Source organism: Balaenoptera borealis (assembly GCF_965194805.1).
Source record: "Balaenoptera borealis genome assembly, chromosome: 16".
NCBI lineage: Eukaryota > Metazoa > Chordata > Mammalia > Artiodactyla > Balaenopteridae > Balaenoptera > Balaenoptera borealis.
Genome location: NC_138872.1, coordinates 29,766,132 through 29,782,814, shown reverse-complemented (window position 1 = coordinate 29,782,814; position 16,683 = coordinate 29,766,132). Strand labels below are relative to the sequence as shown.

At 49.5% G+C, this 16,683-nt stretch overlaps 1 protein-coding gene across 1 annotated transcript in view; it reads right to left on the bottom strand.

Annotated features, from left to right (window-relative positions):
• Positions 1-2,355: 2,355 nt before the first annotated feature.
• The window catches only part of TGM3 (transglutaminase 3), a 41,134-nt gene continuing 26,806 nt past the window's right edge, over positions 2,356-16,683 (bottom strand). The window contains exons 8-13 of the mRNA XM_082361437.1: positions 14,839-14,942; positions 12,777-13,022; positions 9,270-9,578; positions 6,762-6,919; positions 3,385-3,518; positions 2,356-3,008 (exon numbers count right to left, since the gene is read on the bottom strand). Coding sequence (XP_082217563.1) covers positions 2,861-3,008; positions 3,385-3,518; positions 6,762-6,919; positions 9,270-9,578; positions 12,777-13,022; positions 14,839-14,942 — 1,099 coding nt within the window. The 3' untranslated portion in view covers positions 2,356-2,860. The remainder of the gene's footprint in view (positions 3,009-3,384; positions 3,519-6,761; positions 6,920-9,269; positions 9,579-12,776; positions 13,023-14,838; positions 14,943-16,683) is intronic.

The following is a 16,683-nucleotide window of genomic DNA, read 5'->3' as shown; positions in this document are numbered from 1 at the left end:
GATAGTCTGTGTCTTTCAAGGAATTCATTTTACCTAAGTTGCCTGATTTATTGGCATAACATTGTTCATAATATTCCTTTACTTCCTTTAAAATAGCTGCAGGTGCTTTCATTACTGATATTTGTAATTTGTGTATTTTTTATTTTTTCCCAATCAGTTTGGCTAGAGATATATCAGTGTTTTTCATTTCAAACAACCCACTTTTAGATTCATTGGCCAACGGGATGTTTGCAGAAGTGAAATGCATAATTTCAACTTCTGACTTTCAGATTGGGAAGGAGGGTGCCCATCTATTCCCCTTTTCTTCCTTCCTGCTGGATGGCCTGTGGGCTTTTGCCTTGAGCTGGAAGAACCACCTGGAATTGATAGGTGGAAGCTATGTGTGGAGGACGACAGCATTGTAAGACAAGAAAACCTGCATCCCTGAGCTGCTTCCCTTGGCTCTTATATGAGAGAAATTGATGCCCATTCTGTTTAGGACCCTGGCAGTTTGGGTTTCCCTGCTATGGCTGCTGAGCGTATATCCTAACCAACAGAGCAAGGTCACCTAATTCTGGGGTTCAGCTAGCAGGCCGACTGCATCTCACACGTTGCTACAACCTCTAACTTCTGTTCTACCAGAAATAAATGGGGCGCTGTGGCCTCTGCCTGCTATTCCTTTGTTTTATTGATAAAATCCTTCAGAACCCAAGTGGGGGGGAGGGGTGTTTAGACATAGCTCTAAGACACATGTGCTTGGGGTTGGTTACAAACTCCCCATGGATTTTTAATGACACACCTTAGGAGACTCCTTTGAGGATGGAAACCCAAAGGCAGGGATCACACTCTTGTTGGTTTTTAATCTCTCTGGACAGAGCCTGGCAGAAAGCAGGCACTCAGGAGACGCTTGCTGACAGGGCTGATGCTTGAGGGATTTAAGGTCTGGGGCAGGCCTCATGTGGATGGGAGGAAATGGAAACTTCTGGATTTCCTTTTTTCTAATAGAAACCAGAGCAGAAGTCTGCCTATTTCACCCTGCCCCTTCTCACTGGGGACTGGTACCTATCTCCAGGCCAAATCAAGGGGCATTTGAGAGAGTGGCAAGGCTCCAAGAGGAGAGACGAGCTTCCCCCTCCGCAGCTGGGGGCCTGCTGTCCTGCAGAGACTGGGAGGCCCAGCTGCGTTCAGACACCAGAACTGGGCCCTGGTGAGAGTTCCCTGACACCAGGAGAAAATATGGACACAGGTTCTGGTGCTGACTGCCCACCTGGGGCACTTGGAGGTGGGAAGCTGACGCTGGACCAGCTTGAGATGTAGAAGGGGGAGAGGAGGCGGCTGCGGCAGGGCAGTGGAGCCCATGAAAGGGAACTGGGCTCAAGCCATCATGATAGGACCACTACTTCCAGAGCAGTTAGCGGTAGGGGAGAACCTCCAGAGGCCGAGTCTGAGGGGCACGTTGACCATGTTGGAGACACTCAACGCAGAAAGCCTGCATTTACACGCCAGCCACGCGGCGGGCTTCCGTGGCCAGGCTGCATCAACACCAGTGAAGTAGAACTTTGTCATTTTTCTCCTAATTTCCTCTCTCCCTTCTCCAACTCTGATGGATCAAGCAATAAGAGGGGAAGGAGGAAGGAAGAGGGCGCATGCACAGTGCCTCCTTCTGCAAGCCCAGGTCAGGCCTGAGCTGAGCATAGGGCAGAAGCTTTGAGCTGGATGTGAGGCTGAAGCTTCTGTGTAGATTGGACTGGTTCCTTATATCCGAACAGGGAGGCGTGATTGCCAAAATGGGGTTAGTCAGCACCAGTGACGGAAAGCTCTGGGATCTGCTTGGGGTTATTTCAAGGGGCAAAGACTGAGGAACCCTGAGAGCATGTGTGAAGGCAGAGGAGGTTCCGGTGGAGTTAGCAGGGCTCTGGCTGCAAGAGGAGGAGTGTGGCACAAGTTGGGGCGAGTCCAGGGTGAGCAGAGGTTGGGCCACCACCCACACCTGCTCTGTGAAAGAGTTCCAGTGAAGATTTTGAAGTCCCTTCTCACTCTGACGCCTGTAGAGACCCTGGAAGAGTTTGCCTGGCTACACAGAGAGTGCCCAAAGCCTGCCTGGGCAAGGCGCTCCCTCCAAGGTGCTCCCTGCCTGCTCCAAGGCAGCCAATCTATTTTTGGACATCATCTTAGAGAGGTTTCCTAAACTGATTTGAAACGTCTCCCTAGTTTTGCATTTGGAGCCACACGGAACAACCCCACTCCTCTTGGACACTGGAACATAGAGACCACGGCCTCCCCAAGGCCATCTGTCCTCCAGAAGGACATGGCCCCAGCCCCCCTCTCTCCTTCTCCACCACCTTAGTTGAAGCAGCAGTCCTGTAAATTCAGTGCTGTGTGATAGCGCTCTTTTTAACATTTATTTTGAGGGTGCGGTTGTGAGTGTTACAACAGATGGCTAACCGTCGTCCCCCCACCTCCACAGTGGCCTAAGAGAGAAGCAGGAATGTGCCAACTGCAGGCTGGGGATCAGCAAACAGTCCAGACCATCTTCTCCCCCCATAGCCATTTGGAGAGCCGCTGGGTCAGGTGCCACTCCGTGCCCACAGCATTGAGGGTATAAGGGCTGAGCAGGGTCATGGAGCTCACAGAGTGGGCAGTGTTGAGGAGCAGCTTGAGGAACATGCAAAAGTGATCAAGTCGTGGGCCAGGGTGAAACCAGCCCAGCCTGGGAACAAGGGAGGGGTGTGTGCTGGAGGCTGGAAGTCTGAGTCCAGGCTGCCTTGGGGGACGGAGTGAGTTTCCCAGGCTGGACAGTGTGTGTGGGCAGGGGACTCACTCCACAGGTGAGCCCTGCCCGCTCCGTGTTCCCAAGTTTGTATGGGGCCCCCTGGGCCCTTCACTTGTTCACTTTGATAGACAGCATGCCCTTGATCGCGGGGAACTTGTTGCAGGAGAAGTTGGCGAGGAGCTGCTTGGTGCCACTCCGGGTGGGCAGGATCTCAAAATCCGCATAGGACTGCTGCCTGGGGTGCAGGGTTGGCATGCTGATGGGGAAAGGCAGGAGTCAGCATGAGGCCTCAAGTCCTGCTCTGGTCAAGGTCACTACTCCTTCAACTCCCTCTAGCTGCCACCCTGGGTCATCAAGCCCCTTCAGCTCTGGGACCCCTCAGCAGGGGAAGGCACGGTGGGTGGATCCCATGATCTCCCAAATATGAGGACCAGTTCCAAGCTCTGGTGACCTGGACTTCCCTTGAGTTCAAGTTTGGTGAACCCCCAAGCCAAATGCAAACGTATATCCTTATGGGCAGATTCCCAAGTTCAGAGGCTAGAGGAGTTCTGTCTGCCCTGCCCCGGGCTCTGGGGAGGGCTCCTCTGCCCCCCTCCCACCATCCCACACTGGGCCCTCAGCCTGGGACTCACTCGATCTTGAGGCTGTCCAGCAGCAGGCCGCTCCCCTCCACCATCAGCTTGCAGTCCGTCACCAGCTCATCCAGCGGGTTGGAGAAGAGTACCTTCACGGTCACAGGCTTTTGCACCTGGGCCTGGTCCAGCACCTGTGGGGAGAGGGGTTGACAGAGTCAGGGCTGGGCTGTTCATTTCATCTGCCCTTGATGAGAGCTGACGGGGCTGTGCCGGAGACTTGGTGATGGGGAGGATGTTGCTGAGGACAAAGGAAGGCAGGATAACGATCCTTAGGAGGTTTAGTCCTCCCAAGTTCCAGCGACATCCATGCAGGGGGTTCCTAGGAAATTGCTGTCATCCCCAGGATACAGACAGGACACCCAGGTGTGGAGGAGAGGCAGCACATCACAGCGGCTGAGAGGGCTTAAATTCCCAGCTGGGTTCACGGGCCCTTTCTCAGTTCATCTCGGGAAGGGCAGTCCCCATTTCCGAGGACACGCCACATGTGGTCTGCACAGGGTCCTTTATCAGGGCCTGGAGAAACCTAGGTTTCTGGTCAGAGAAGCACCCTGGACTATTTGTTTGCTCCCAAAGATGAAAGCTTGTGCTCCTGCTGAAAAGCCGCCAAGCCTGGGCAGATATGTCATCTCCCTGGGCCTTGACTCCCTCCCTGATAAAGAGGGCTGATCCCTCCCCGCCTCCCTCCCTGGGCTACAAGGGGCCAAATGAGATCATGGATGCAGAAGAAAGCGCTTTGGAAACAGAAACCAGAACTGGGTGACTAGTGGATTTCTTTTCTTCTGTTGAGGATCCTTAGAGGCCGCTGCTTTTTGTTCATTTTGTTTTTTGTTTTTTTTTTCTTGCCACCAATTCTCACTGCAACCATTTTACATCTTCTTGCTAGACCCTGCAATGCCTGACAATAATTTGTGCATAATTGAAACATTTTAGAGACCATGATCTATACCATAATTTCTCCCATGGAACTCATTTAAGAGTATGACATGATTTGAAGAGTGAAGCATAACTTTATACCATTGGGACACAAGAGTACATAAACGGTGCCATATTTTTCACACTGATATTCAATTTGAGATTTTCGTATATTTGTTTTCCTTTCTTTATTGCTGCTTACCACCCTGTCCTATTGACCTAAATCTGTGCGTGCACCCAAAGAAGACGATAAGAGCCACCAGAAGACTGTGTCTGATTGTCAGTAGGTCATGGGCCAATGTGAAGGACATCACCCTTTGGAACAAAGTTCAGATTGTATGGTCTGGTTCTAAAGTCCTCAATGCCTACTCCCGATCAGCATCAAGTAAGATAATAGAATTTTACCCAAATTATTATCTTTTCATACAGATCACCCACGTACCCTGCTCTGAGTGAGCTATGCATTGAGTCATTCAATCAAGATGAGATTGTCTTGATTCTCTGAAGGCTGAAGTAAGGAGAGGTTGCGTCAAGAGCAAATTCACACAAAGATGCCCAAAAGAAGAAAGAGCAGATGTCCTTTAAAAAGATTAAATAAGAAAGTTTTTGATGGAATATTTCCAGGCTGTGTGTGTTCTGATTTCCTTTTAAAAGATGTTACACTCTCTTGAAAGACAAAGCTGATTTGATATGGAAGTCTAAAAGATGTAGAGTAAAAGTATTGAATTAAAGAGAAAGCTATAAGCAGGTTTGAGGATATTGGATAAGGGAATATAATGGGGGAAAAACTATCTTCATTTAAACACTGATAATTTTTATGCAGAATGTTTCATTTCGCAGCCTGAGGAGCGGGAAATGACACTTGCTGCCTGTCATTCTACAGGGATGGGGTGCATTTCTTGGAAACGTCCTGGGAAGCAGGAGAAGCTCAGGGGACAATCATGGATTGAGGATGAAAACTCGGTGGGCAGGAAAGAAGGTGAGCCTGGAGCCCAGAAGCTCTGTTCTAGTCCTTCCCAATGGGGGGGCTGTTTCTGTTTCACAACCACAGTGATGGGCCCACAACAGGGGTGGCACCCCCTCCCTAGCCCTGGAGGTGATGGACCACCCCCCTCCCCCCATTCTGAAGCACAGTCTAGACTAACCAGGACAATGAAAGAGCTCAATTGCAGGCTAGCTGCATGGAGCGGGTGCCTTGGGTCCCCCTGCCCTCTGTCTGACATCAGGAACCTCTGAAGCTGGGGTGTAGCTTAGGGAGGGTGGGACTAGGGCAGCCACAAGTACTCTAGAAATCTGGGGCTAGGGAGGCTAGTGGCACCGCGATGGAAAAAAAAAAAGGCAATCTCTGTCTAGACCGCTGGCACAGATGGTACAGCAGACTCGGGAGGAGCCTGACCCATGAAGCTCTCTATGGGATCCCATGGGAAGATCCCATCTTCCTGACCCATTTGTCTGCCTGTCCTTCCCTGCCAGGCTCTCACCCCTCAGGTTTGTGCTGTCTGGCTCTGGCAGTCTCCACACTGGGCTGGGGTTGGCGTGGGTAGGGACAGGCTTGGAGTCAGCCAGATACTTCCAGCCCCAGTGCTAAGGAAGGAACAGAGTGGCCCCAAGTGCCTCCCGCCGACCTGCAAGCCCCCACATGCCTGGGCTCCTGAGAGGGAGCCTGGGAGCAGAGCCTGCAGCCAAAAAATGAGGTATCCTCATTCTCAACCACTGGGAAGATGCTGTTGCTGGCTCTGGATGTGCTGGATGCCCTGGAAAGGGCCTGAGGTCTAGCCCTGGCTCTGGCAGTAACTGGAAATTCCCTTCTCCTCTCTGGGCCTCAGTTTACTGATATGTGAAATGGCAGGACATGGGAGCTCGAGACTCGGTCTCTAAGAGTCCACAATTCTGTAACTCTGGGGTCTAGAGTCGGGAGATGCACGTGAGTTATGCCCATTTCTGATTTGCTCTACAAATGTGTCCGGGGGCTGAACTGTGGGTTTCCTGCAGTCAGGACCCACCCCTTGTGGCCCCCTGTGATTCCCAAGCCTGGCACAGCCCAGGACACAGCAGATGTCCAGCAGTGAGCTGAAGAGCCCCTCTGGCCACTTCTCAGCTGGCATTGCCAGTGGGTCTAGAGCTGCAACCAAAGAAGCCACAGGGCAACGTGCCTGTGGATATTGCCAGACAGGGAGCAAGGATGCTGCTTTTTTTTTGCCTCGTCACACAGCTTGCAGGATCTTAGTTCCCTGACCAGGAATTGAACCCGCGCCCCCTGCAGCAAAAGCTCTGAGTCCTAACCACTGGACCGCTAGGGAAGTCCCAAGGACGCTACTCTGAGTGGAACTCTTGGCTGATCCATTTGGCAGAGGCTGGAGCTGAGCTGGGCCCGGTCCTCGGCCTGACAGCAGGGAAGGGCCTTCTTTGTGGTCTGGGAGGGCTGGGCTGGCTGGAGAAGCACCCCTTCAGCACCCCTTTACCTCCAGGGTCAGGGTGGGGTTGTCCAGGATGATGTCCCTCTCCACCACCACCTCAGTCTCGTCGGTGACCTGGCACATGGCTGTGGCCCGGATCATGTTGTCTGCCTTCAGGTACTTCTCATACAGAGCATATGCGATCGTTACAGGATGCTGTATTTCTGGAAGGAGAAGTCAGGCAGCAGAGTGAGAGGGAGTGGGGTCGAAACCTTAAAAGCTGATGCCAAGCCAAGTCGATGTGAGCTGGCTGGGAACATCTGGAGCCCAGGCTTGCCTGAGCCCTCCCTGCCAGGCCCTGTGGGAAACATCTGTCTGCTCTGTGCAGGCTGCAGAGCAGGGGCCAGGGGGAGCCCAGGGCTCTGGCTGGAGGGGCTCATAGGGGCTGCAGCCTCCCCCCTGTCCTGGAAAATATCGGAGGGCAAGTTTCCTTCTAAGGGGCAGGGGAAGAATACGAGGACTAACTCACTGCCCAATGATGAAACCAGTAATGATGACAACACAATAATAACTAACGAGGGAAGCCAGGGCTAAATAAGCGCTTGGGTCCTCCCCTGTCATCCAGTAGCCTGGGATTCTATGGCAACAGCATCTGAACCATCTCCCCACTTCTAGTCTCCCCTGCTTCCAATACATCCCCACACACCAGAAGATAGGCTTTAGAAGCACTTTCCCCCCCCCCAAATCATGTCACTCTTCTTCCATGTCACTTCAAAAATCTTCCATGGCCCCTCGCTGCCTCAGGAATAAAGTTCAGATCCCTCAGTATGGCCCTTCGTGACTCTCTCCCTCAAAAGAACGTTCTCTCCCATGCTTCTCATTGTCCTTTTGACAAAATAGGTACCTTATCACTTCCAAGCTTTGACTCACAAGGTCCCCTCAGATGCAAAGGCCTTCCCCAGCTTTCCTCCCTTTATCTGGCTCCTCCCCAAGCTTCAAGGCCCCTCTCTGACTCGCAGGGCAGGCAGCGAGGGTCCTCCCCTTCCAATGGGTGCAGGGCACTCCCCTCTCCCTTATGCAGTCGTGTTGGGTGGTGTGGGGGGGCCCCCGCATCCACAGGGTCATACACCCCTTGAGGAAAGTCTGTGAGGAAGGTGCTGTCTCTGCTTTTAGCCCTGGAGGGATTTACCTAGCCTGCCCCAAATGTGGAGACACAGGCCCTTGCATCAGCTGGTCCAGCCCTCTTGGACAGTGAACCCTGAGGCTCAGAAAAGGAGGGGGACTTTACAGCATCGCCCAGAAAGTAGGTTAGGATGTCAGGCCTCCAGGACCACTTCACTTGCCTCCTCCCTCCCCTTCCCATTTCACTCTGCTGCCTCTTGCAGAAGCACGGCTTTTTAAAAACCATTTACCTCACGTAAATTATTTTCGGTCTACAGAAATAGCTCTTCCCTTGAGCTTTGAAGGTAAGTAATAGCCAGGCAGTTGCTCTTGGTATGGGGAAGGTTTCTGCTAAATTCTGCCAGAAGAGAGGTTGCTAGGGATGCTGCCTTCTGACAGGTGTAATACAGAGGTGTTACCGTTTCTCTGCAGTTTCTCTGCAGACAGAATTCTTTCAAGATGGGCTGTGTAATTAATCAGTTTTTATTAGTTCCTTATGTGAAGCAAATAGCCACCCCACCCTCGTTAATCTGCTTTGTATAAGTCCAGACTTTTCATAACAGCTTGAAGGATTTTGCCAATGTGGGCACACCTGCATTCTAATCCTTCCACAGCCCCAGACTCTCTCTCCTCTACTTTGGTCCCCTCCCGTCTATCCTACCCAGGAGTACAGAGTCACGGTTCCTCCCAGAGGCTCAGACCTCCGAGAAAACCTATCACTGTCGCTGGGAATCAAGAAATTCCACCCACCCATTGGCAGCTGTGGGGGAACATTGGAGAGGGTTCAAGGCCTTGTGGTATATTGCAACCCTTCTAGGGTCAAACCCAGAAAGTGATTCATTGTGGGGTGGGGAGGGGTGGGGTAGGGTGGCAGTTGGTATGGGGGAGGGGTGGCAGCAATAAAACCTAGAAAATGGGTGGTGGCACTGGATTTAGCATTAGGAAATCTAGGACCAAGACTTGGCATTGCCACCTACTAGCTATGACACAATCTCTTAAGCGAGTCACAATCTCTCCAAGCCTCAGTTTCCACCTCTGTAAAAGGGAATACTGAAATCTGTCCTTTTAGAAGGTCGAATGTGATAGTACATACGAATATATAAGGAAGTACTCTGCACACTGGACAAAGTGGTATGTACCTGTAAGGGGTATTTGCAGTGTGTCTATTAACTGCCAAAACCTCCCTCCTTCCTCCCCCAGGGCATAAAAGGATTTTGGTTGGCACCACACTGACTTGCACTGTTCACCATAATAGCAGCCTCCAAAACTTCAAAACCCCAGGCTTAACCACAGAGGCCACGTGCTGTTCCTTCCTTAATCAGTTGACTCAGTTCCAACAGGAACTCTCCAATCCCAAGAGAATACCAGCTACCTTGGGTGCATGGTACCCCAGCAACCTACAGGATGAGTTACCTTCTTCGGGACCCAGGGTTAGGGTGACGGAGTCCTTCCACACCTCGTGTACAAGTGTGCCATTGTAGACGATGGTCCAGGCTGTCATGTTCACCATCACTGTCTTCGAATCACTCGTTAGGTTTTTGAACATCAGGGCCAGGTTGACTTCTTTGCCCACTGTCAGTGCGCCAGTGATCTTGAACTTCCCGGATATGCTGGGCTTCAGTTCCTCTGTCCTCAATCTTCCTGCAGCTGTTGCTCTAAATGCCATGTAGGGTTTAAGTTTCCCCAAAGCCCTTTCAAATGCTTGCCTTTCCTGTCTGGAACCTGTGTGGTGGGAAGAGAGAGAAGCATCTCAGGGATGCGGTGGCAACCTGGACAAAGGACAGCATCCTGCCTGGAAGGGTGGCCTGGAACTAACACTGGTTCTGCTGCTTGCACAACGATTCTGATTCAAGCAAGTGTCTGACCTCTGCAGGTCTCCATTTCATCCTCCTTAACACGAGGCTCACATCCCAGCTGTTCCAATCAGCTCTAAATTTCCATGGAGATGTAGGGAAAGGTGCATAAAATTACTATATGGCTTGATATTTTGCTTAGGCTAATTAGGTTAGATCTCTCCCTTCCTTCCTTCCTGTCTTCCTTCCTTCTTTCTTTCTTTTGATAAATGATCCTTTGTGAGACAAAGAAAAAACAGATAATTTAAAAGTAACAAAAACTGAGCTAAAAAAGTTTACAGTAAGTTCATAAGTGAAAAAAAGGTTATGATTTAGAATTAACTTCATTGAAAAAATTTTCAAACCAGTTTACCATGTTATTCTGCTTTGTTTCTAAAGATGCTTTGAGAATTGAAGGGTGGAACTTTTGTCCATGTCAGTTGACAAGAACTTCCCACAGTTGTTATGGTTCCAGGTTACGACTAGTTTAAATTGTCGAGAGAGTTCAGGTTTCATAAACACAAAGGCTGAACCACAGGTTGAGTTTCTGATTCTGACTTGGGTCATGGGTGCTGCTGAATGTGATGCTATAAACAGTCCCTGGAGAATGGCCAAGATCATGGCCTAAAAATCACAGCTCTTGGGGTGCTAAGAGCTGATAACTAACTCCGAGCCTCTGAGCCAGGGTAGACCACACAGTGCACATAAGGCTCCCTGCCTGACCTGAAGATAGATCCACTATCAAGGAGAAGGTATTGACCTTCCAGGAACACGGACAGAGATACACAAAGAATGACCATACTTACGCCCTTGCCCCCTAACTTCCCCAACCCACCTGTGAAATTTTAAGGCAACATTTGACTTATTAGAAGCACTTTACAATTTAGTGAGGTCTTTCCCATAAGTTACATGTAACAACTGGCAGAGACCTCAGAGGCCAACCATTAGAGTTAAGACCCTAAGAGGAGGAGCGACTGGTCCAAGGGACTGGTAATCTGGGAATTAGGGGCAGAAAGAGGGCCAGTCCCCAGAAGTCTAGACCTGAGTGTAGTAGTTCCTCCCTCACACCTTACTGAAAAGAAGACAGGCAGCCAAATTACCCAAGCTGATAGCTCCTGGTGGGCTGGGTTCCTTTTGGTGCGTTCCCATTCTCTAGCCGAGCTGTAAGTCCACACCCAGGTCTGAAGGCTGTGCAGGGAGCTGAGCCTCTGTGCCCAGAACCTCGAAGCAGGTGTGTTTGCACAATGAGGCTCAGAGCCCACATACCTATATAGGTCACCTGCCAGGCTTACTTAAGACCAAGCTTCCTGCTGCTGTTTTCTCCCTTGGTGTTGCTGTTGCGCAAATGCTTAGCAACCCATTTTATGAGCTTTTCCTCCCTGGGGCCATCAAACAAAGGCTGGAATCATTAGGTAAGGAAGACTGGTCAACATCAGGCGATGTGATCAGCCCTGCTGTCACACAGGGACTGGGTCATCGCCAGGGGTCCTGCAGGGATCCCCCAATCTGGCCGTGGCCCCTTCCCATTGCTCAGGAGGTTTGGCTGGGACAGCCAGAGCCCCCAAGAAGCAGAATCAAGGTGTGACAGTCAGGTAAGGAACCCCACAGAATCACACAACCGTGTAAGCAGTGCACTTCAGAAGTCCCTCTGGGAGGTCATTCCAATGAAGTTGCAGATGTTCAAGTTGATAAAAATCATCACTATTTATTAAGTCCTCGTTATGGGCCAGGCACTGCCCTTGGCACTTTCTGTACACTAGCTCATTTAAATCCCACTGAAGACAGGCCTTGCTCTTCTCATTTTACAAGTGAGAAAACGAGGGATCAGAGAGGCTAAGAATCCTGCTTGAGGTTGCACAGTTATAAGGGGTAGGATGGAGTTCACCTCCTGCCTGGGGTTATCTTTTCCTTGGTCCCTACTCTTGTTTCTACATCATGACACTGTTGAGAATTCTTGTCACACACCGGCCTGTCCCCCTGGCCTGTGAGAGAAAGGCCATCTGACCCCAGCTGGGGGAATGGCCTGCATAGGTGGACTGGGGTCCAACTGAGGGCACCAATCTCATCACCCTAGAGTCGTGCCTCAAAATGGCCACAAATACCACACCCAGAGGTTCATCCACCTCCCCTGCTCAGCTTTCCTGTTTTGTAAATGGCAACCAACAGCAGAAGTCAGCAGGGTACGGAGCTGTGGGGTTCACTTTGGGGGCACGTGGGCACCTTCATGAGAGCACTTTTCTTGACACCTCAGAACGAGCAGTGAGGATCGGCTGAAGGAAATATTTCAAAGTATTTTAGAAAGAGTGACATGTTGACCACGTTAAGGAGTGATTGGCCTGCTAGAGCAAGCATTAATTCACTTTTGCCTGTTCCTAAAAATGAACATCACCTTCAAATGTAGAACTTTTGTCACCATTGAGACTCCTCAAAGAGATAAGTCTCTGACTCTGAAAGCAACTTCCTAAATAGTGCAACAAATGTAATTTGTGTTAAAGGTGGCCTCGTAGCAACTAGCCTTCTAGGTGACTTTAGGGAGACCAGCACTCATGTGGATGCTAAAGATTTCAGGGACTCGGGCGTTGTCCTCATGGTGTAAGCCCACCTCATCTGGCTTTTGGGGAGGCCTCTGAAGCAGACGAAGCAGTCCCCACATCTTGGGGGACTGTCCATTTCTTTTTTCAGAGAATGTTTCCTGCCTGTGTTTCTTAGAGGCTAGGGGAGTGGGCTGACTGAGAGGCCCTCGGGGGATCTCTCATGGGGGCCATGTTTCTCCCTGTGATGTTCAATCATGGTGCTGTCATCCCAGTTGTGTAATTGGCAAAGGGGCACAGCTGGAGATGAGCTGGACTGACAGCTGCCTGAGTCCTGTGGCAAATTCCCACTGGTACCGCGTCTTTTCATGACGGTTCTGTTCCCATGGGAAACAGTCTGGGGAGCTGGGCATTAGATGCCAGGGAGCAGTCCTACCATTCAGGCAGAATTGGCTGACAATTCGGAAGGAGTATGAGCAATTTTTCCTTCTCCACCTCAGAGCTGTCTTCCCACCGTTAAGCCCTGGGTGGCACAGCCCATCCACACCCCCTCCTACCTTCTGGGTACTTGTAATTATCGGTGACATCCACGCGAGTGTTGCTGCCCACTGCCTTGGTACTGATGTATTTGCCAACGAGGTAAGAGTCTGTGAAATTCTTCTTCAGGCCACCGGTCCGGGCATTGTAGATCCATGTGATGCGGTCGGCATTAACCTCGGCAAAGATGAAGGGCATGTCGAAGTCCCAGTCCACATTACCCTCTCGGAGAGCGATGACCGAAGCAGGGCCGCACTGGAACACCCCTGGGGGCCAGGGTGCAGAGGTTGGATACATGCCAAACCCAGGCCCATCTACAACAGTACACCCCATGGCCTGCTCCTCTGGGGCCCACCCATGACCACCCAACTCCCCTGCCTCTACCCCGCCAAACTCCTTCAACCCCAACAGTCTGCCCCCCTCTTTGGGCACTCAGCAAGACATTCCGGGGCTATTGTTATCTTCTGCAATAGTGCTCTGGTGAGACTCCACCTCCACAGAAGACGGCCCAATCTTGTATTCTGTGGGTGCATAATTTGTGCTGACCCACTGCCTTCAGTCTGTTTCCTAAAGGGGAAAGTCTTGCTGTCTTGTGCTCAGGGCTGCCTCTTTTCTATTCTGCAAATCATTCTTCCCAAATCACCCCCCTATTCCTGAAAGACTTTTCTGCATACCCAGCCCACAGGGATGTCATGCTTCTTTGGGGTCCCAAGCCCTGACCATCATCCCTTCCCGAGCACTCAGCATAGGTAGCTCAGACAGATAAGTAGGTAGGTAGATGGATACATAGAGAGATGGACAGATAGACAGATTCATAGATGAATGGATGGTTGGATGGATATAGATGTAGATGTAGGTATAGATATACAGATATAGTTTCATTCATGAAGTGCCTAGCTGAAAAAAAAGCAAGGTGCAGCAGAATAGAAACAAGAGTATTATTCCATTTGTGTTTACAAAACAAATAAACAAAGACACACACACATGCTTTTATAAGCCTGAAACAGTGACTTTCAACCTTTTTTTTTTTTTTTTACCATGACTTCTAGAAATAAGTAGATTTTACATTCATTGCACATATATGACCCTGAAACAAAAATTCCACAGGACAATTCTTATTCTTAATGTCCAATGCACCCTGATATTTTCTTTTCCTTTCCTTTCCCCCACCCCTTTCCATGATATTCTCTTTCATTTCTTAAAATGATGGTCACAACCCATTAACTTGATTTTATAGCTGCTAGTGGATTGTAGTGAAAAGGTTGAATAGTGGCCTAGAAAATATCTGGAAGGTTACCCTCCTCACACCCAAGTTCCCCAAATCTAACATGCATTGCTTCTGGTAGAGACGCTGCAGTTGGGGAAGGGAGTAAGACTTCAATTTCATTGTAAGTAAGTCCTTTTAGAACTATTTGAATTTTTTTTAAACCATGTGCCTATATGACCTTTATGATTTTTTTTTAAGTTTGAAAGAAACAACTGAAAATGAGGGTAACAGACAAGAATGCTCTGGAGGTCAGGGGAGGGAAGGGGAAAGGTTCCTGGAGAGCTTGAGACCCAAGCTCTGATGGGAGAGTGGCCACAGGTGGGAGCACAGGGATGGGGCCAGGCCAGCCTGCGTGAAGGAGAGCTCGGCCTGGCAGGGGACACATGTGAAGGTGAGAGAGGCGATGGGGGCCATGATCACGGAGGTCTGGAGCTGAGCCAGGGAATTTGGGTTAAATCCCAAGGCGATGGGGAACTGGAAGCTTTCTGTGCTGGGAGGGATGGGCTACCAGAGGTGGTGCAGGAGAATCATGGTTGGCAGGGGACGGCTCCTTTCCCTTGCTGCAGGGCACATGCCAGGGCCTCTGCAGCAGCCATGTGAGTGCAGGTATGGAAGTCATTTTAATAGCAGCCTGAACCAAGAAAATTAGGAGGGAAATCTACTTTCAAAATATTTTTGTTTTAATCCCTCCCTGCCCTCTGGAGGTAGAGAGGATTTGGGTGACCTTGCTGTGCCGCTGTCCACCACTATAAAGAATCGAGAGGTCATGACTTAGAGCCAAACCCAGAGAAGGGGGCCGTCAGAGAGTTGGTTACCTTGGCTCCTTTCCTGGGGGGTGGCGTCCAGAACCTGCCATCCACTGTATGATGGGCTTAGGTCAGTCCGCTCAAACCAGGCTTCATTCCAGACGTGGAAATTCCTGCAGACAGAAGCACAGACTACAGAGTTTGGCCAAGGCCACACAGCAGAGGAGTGGCAAAACACCACATCTCTGATCTGACAGTGCAGCACCCTGATACTCATCAAGTGAGCTTACTCTGTGCCAGATATTGTGCTAGACCTTGGCAAGCATTGTCGCACTTAAATTCTCACAGCACTGTTAAATGGGTACTATTTTTATGCACATCTCTTAAAAGGGGAAACTGAGGCTCAGAGAAGTTAAGCAGCTAACAATGGCAGAGTCAAAGTTTGGACCCAGGTATGCCTAACTCCAAAACCTAGGTCCTTGACCACCATGTTCTACTGCCTTTCTGAGGAGCAGAACAGATCTAGGTTAGAGCCAGAATCCAGCAAGCAAACCCACACAGCTTTCTCCTATGCATCCTGTTGGGGTACACTACTGTATTTCATGTGGGATGAAAATGAATGGGGTTGCAGCAAGAGTGACAGGTCTGGCTAAGAGCCACAAAGCCCTTGGGCTGAGGTCCGGATTGAAGAATGACATATACCAGTCTTAAAATGTTCTTCATCAATGGCAGCCCCTTGTCTCCCAATCTATATGTCTCAGTCATTGGTCCCCTCCCTCAGCAGGTATAACCAGTTAGCCGAAGCTTTATGCATTCTTGATTCTGCCCTCTACTCTCCCCCTCTCCAATCCCACAGCAACTACATAAACATTGGCTTGGCAGTTTTGGGTCCAACTTAGAAGAAAATGTAAGTAAGTCTGACATAAATTCAAGTTCTATCCAACTTGAAAAAAAATTTTGTTATACTCATGAGTTGGAGAAGATAGTTTTAAGCAGAGAACCAACTTCTGAATGATAAGTGTGACTAGGTAAAAATATTAAATTTGCATATACCAAATAAACAAAGAAACAAACTATAGTTCTGTTTCCAGCATGGGAATAAGCTCATAATAGACAGTCCTTACTGCAGAAAACAATAAACTGGGGAAAAAAATACAAAAGACAGCTATCTGAGAGTAAACAAAGCAGGAGGATTTTGGGAGGGAGCCAAAACTTTTAGGAAGGGGCCAACATGGGGCAAGTTGTACTTTGGTGCCCTTGCCCCTAAGGACAGGCTGCAGTTGAGGTAAAGTGCAGGGCAGTAAAAACTCCAACAGACAGCCTACATCTTTCTAACCTGGGGAGATAAGAAACTGAGCCTGGGTTAACCAGGGTTGCTAGAGAGTGAAGGGGAAGTCTTGGAAAGGAAAGAATCAGAAAGGGGGACCCAGATTTGTATACAAACTCTGCCTAAGCTTCTGGGTGACCTCTGAGCTAGGCATATATGAGGCAAACTACAAGTAGTCCAGCTGAAAATTTAAAAAATGAACTGAAACTTGGGCTGCTGCCCACCATAAGTGAGATAGAATTTGCAGTTTGAGTCTACCTCAGGTATACTGCTAAGATAAAATGTAGAATCAAGAAGAAGCCAATGTCCAGGATACAATCCAAAATTAGTCGACATACAAAGAACCAGAAAAATGTAGCTTGTCCTCAAGGTAAAAGACAATCAACAGGGACTAACCCTTAGATAATCCAGATGTTGGAATTATTGGATAAAGACTTTAAAGCTGTTATGATAACTATTCTCAGTGTAATAAAGGAAAATATGATCATAACAAATGAAAAGAGGGGGCCTCTTAGCAGCAAAATAGAAAATATGAAAAAAAGAAGCAAATGGAAAATTTTAACTGGGAAAAAAACCAACATCTGAAA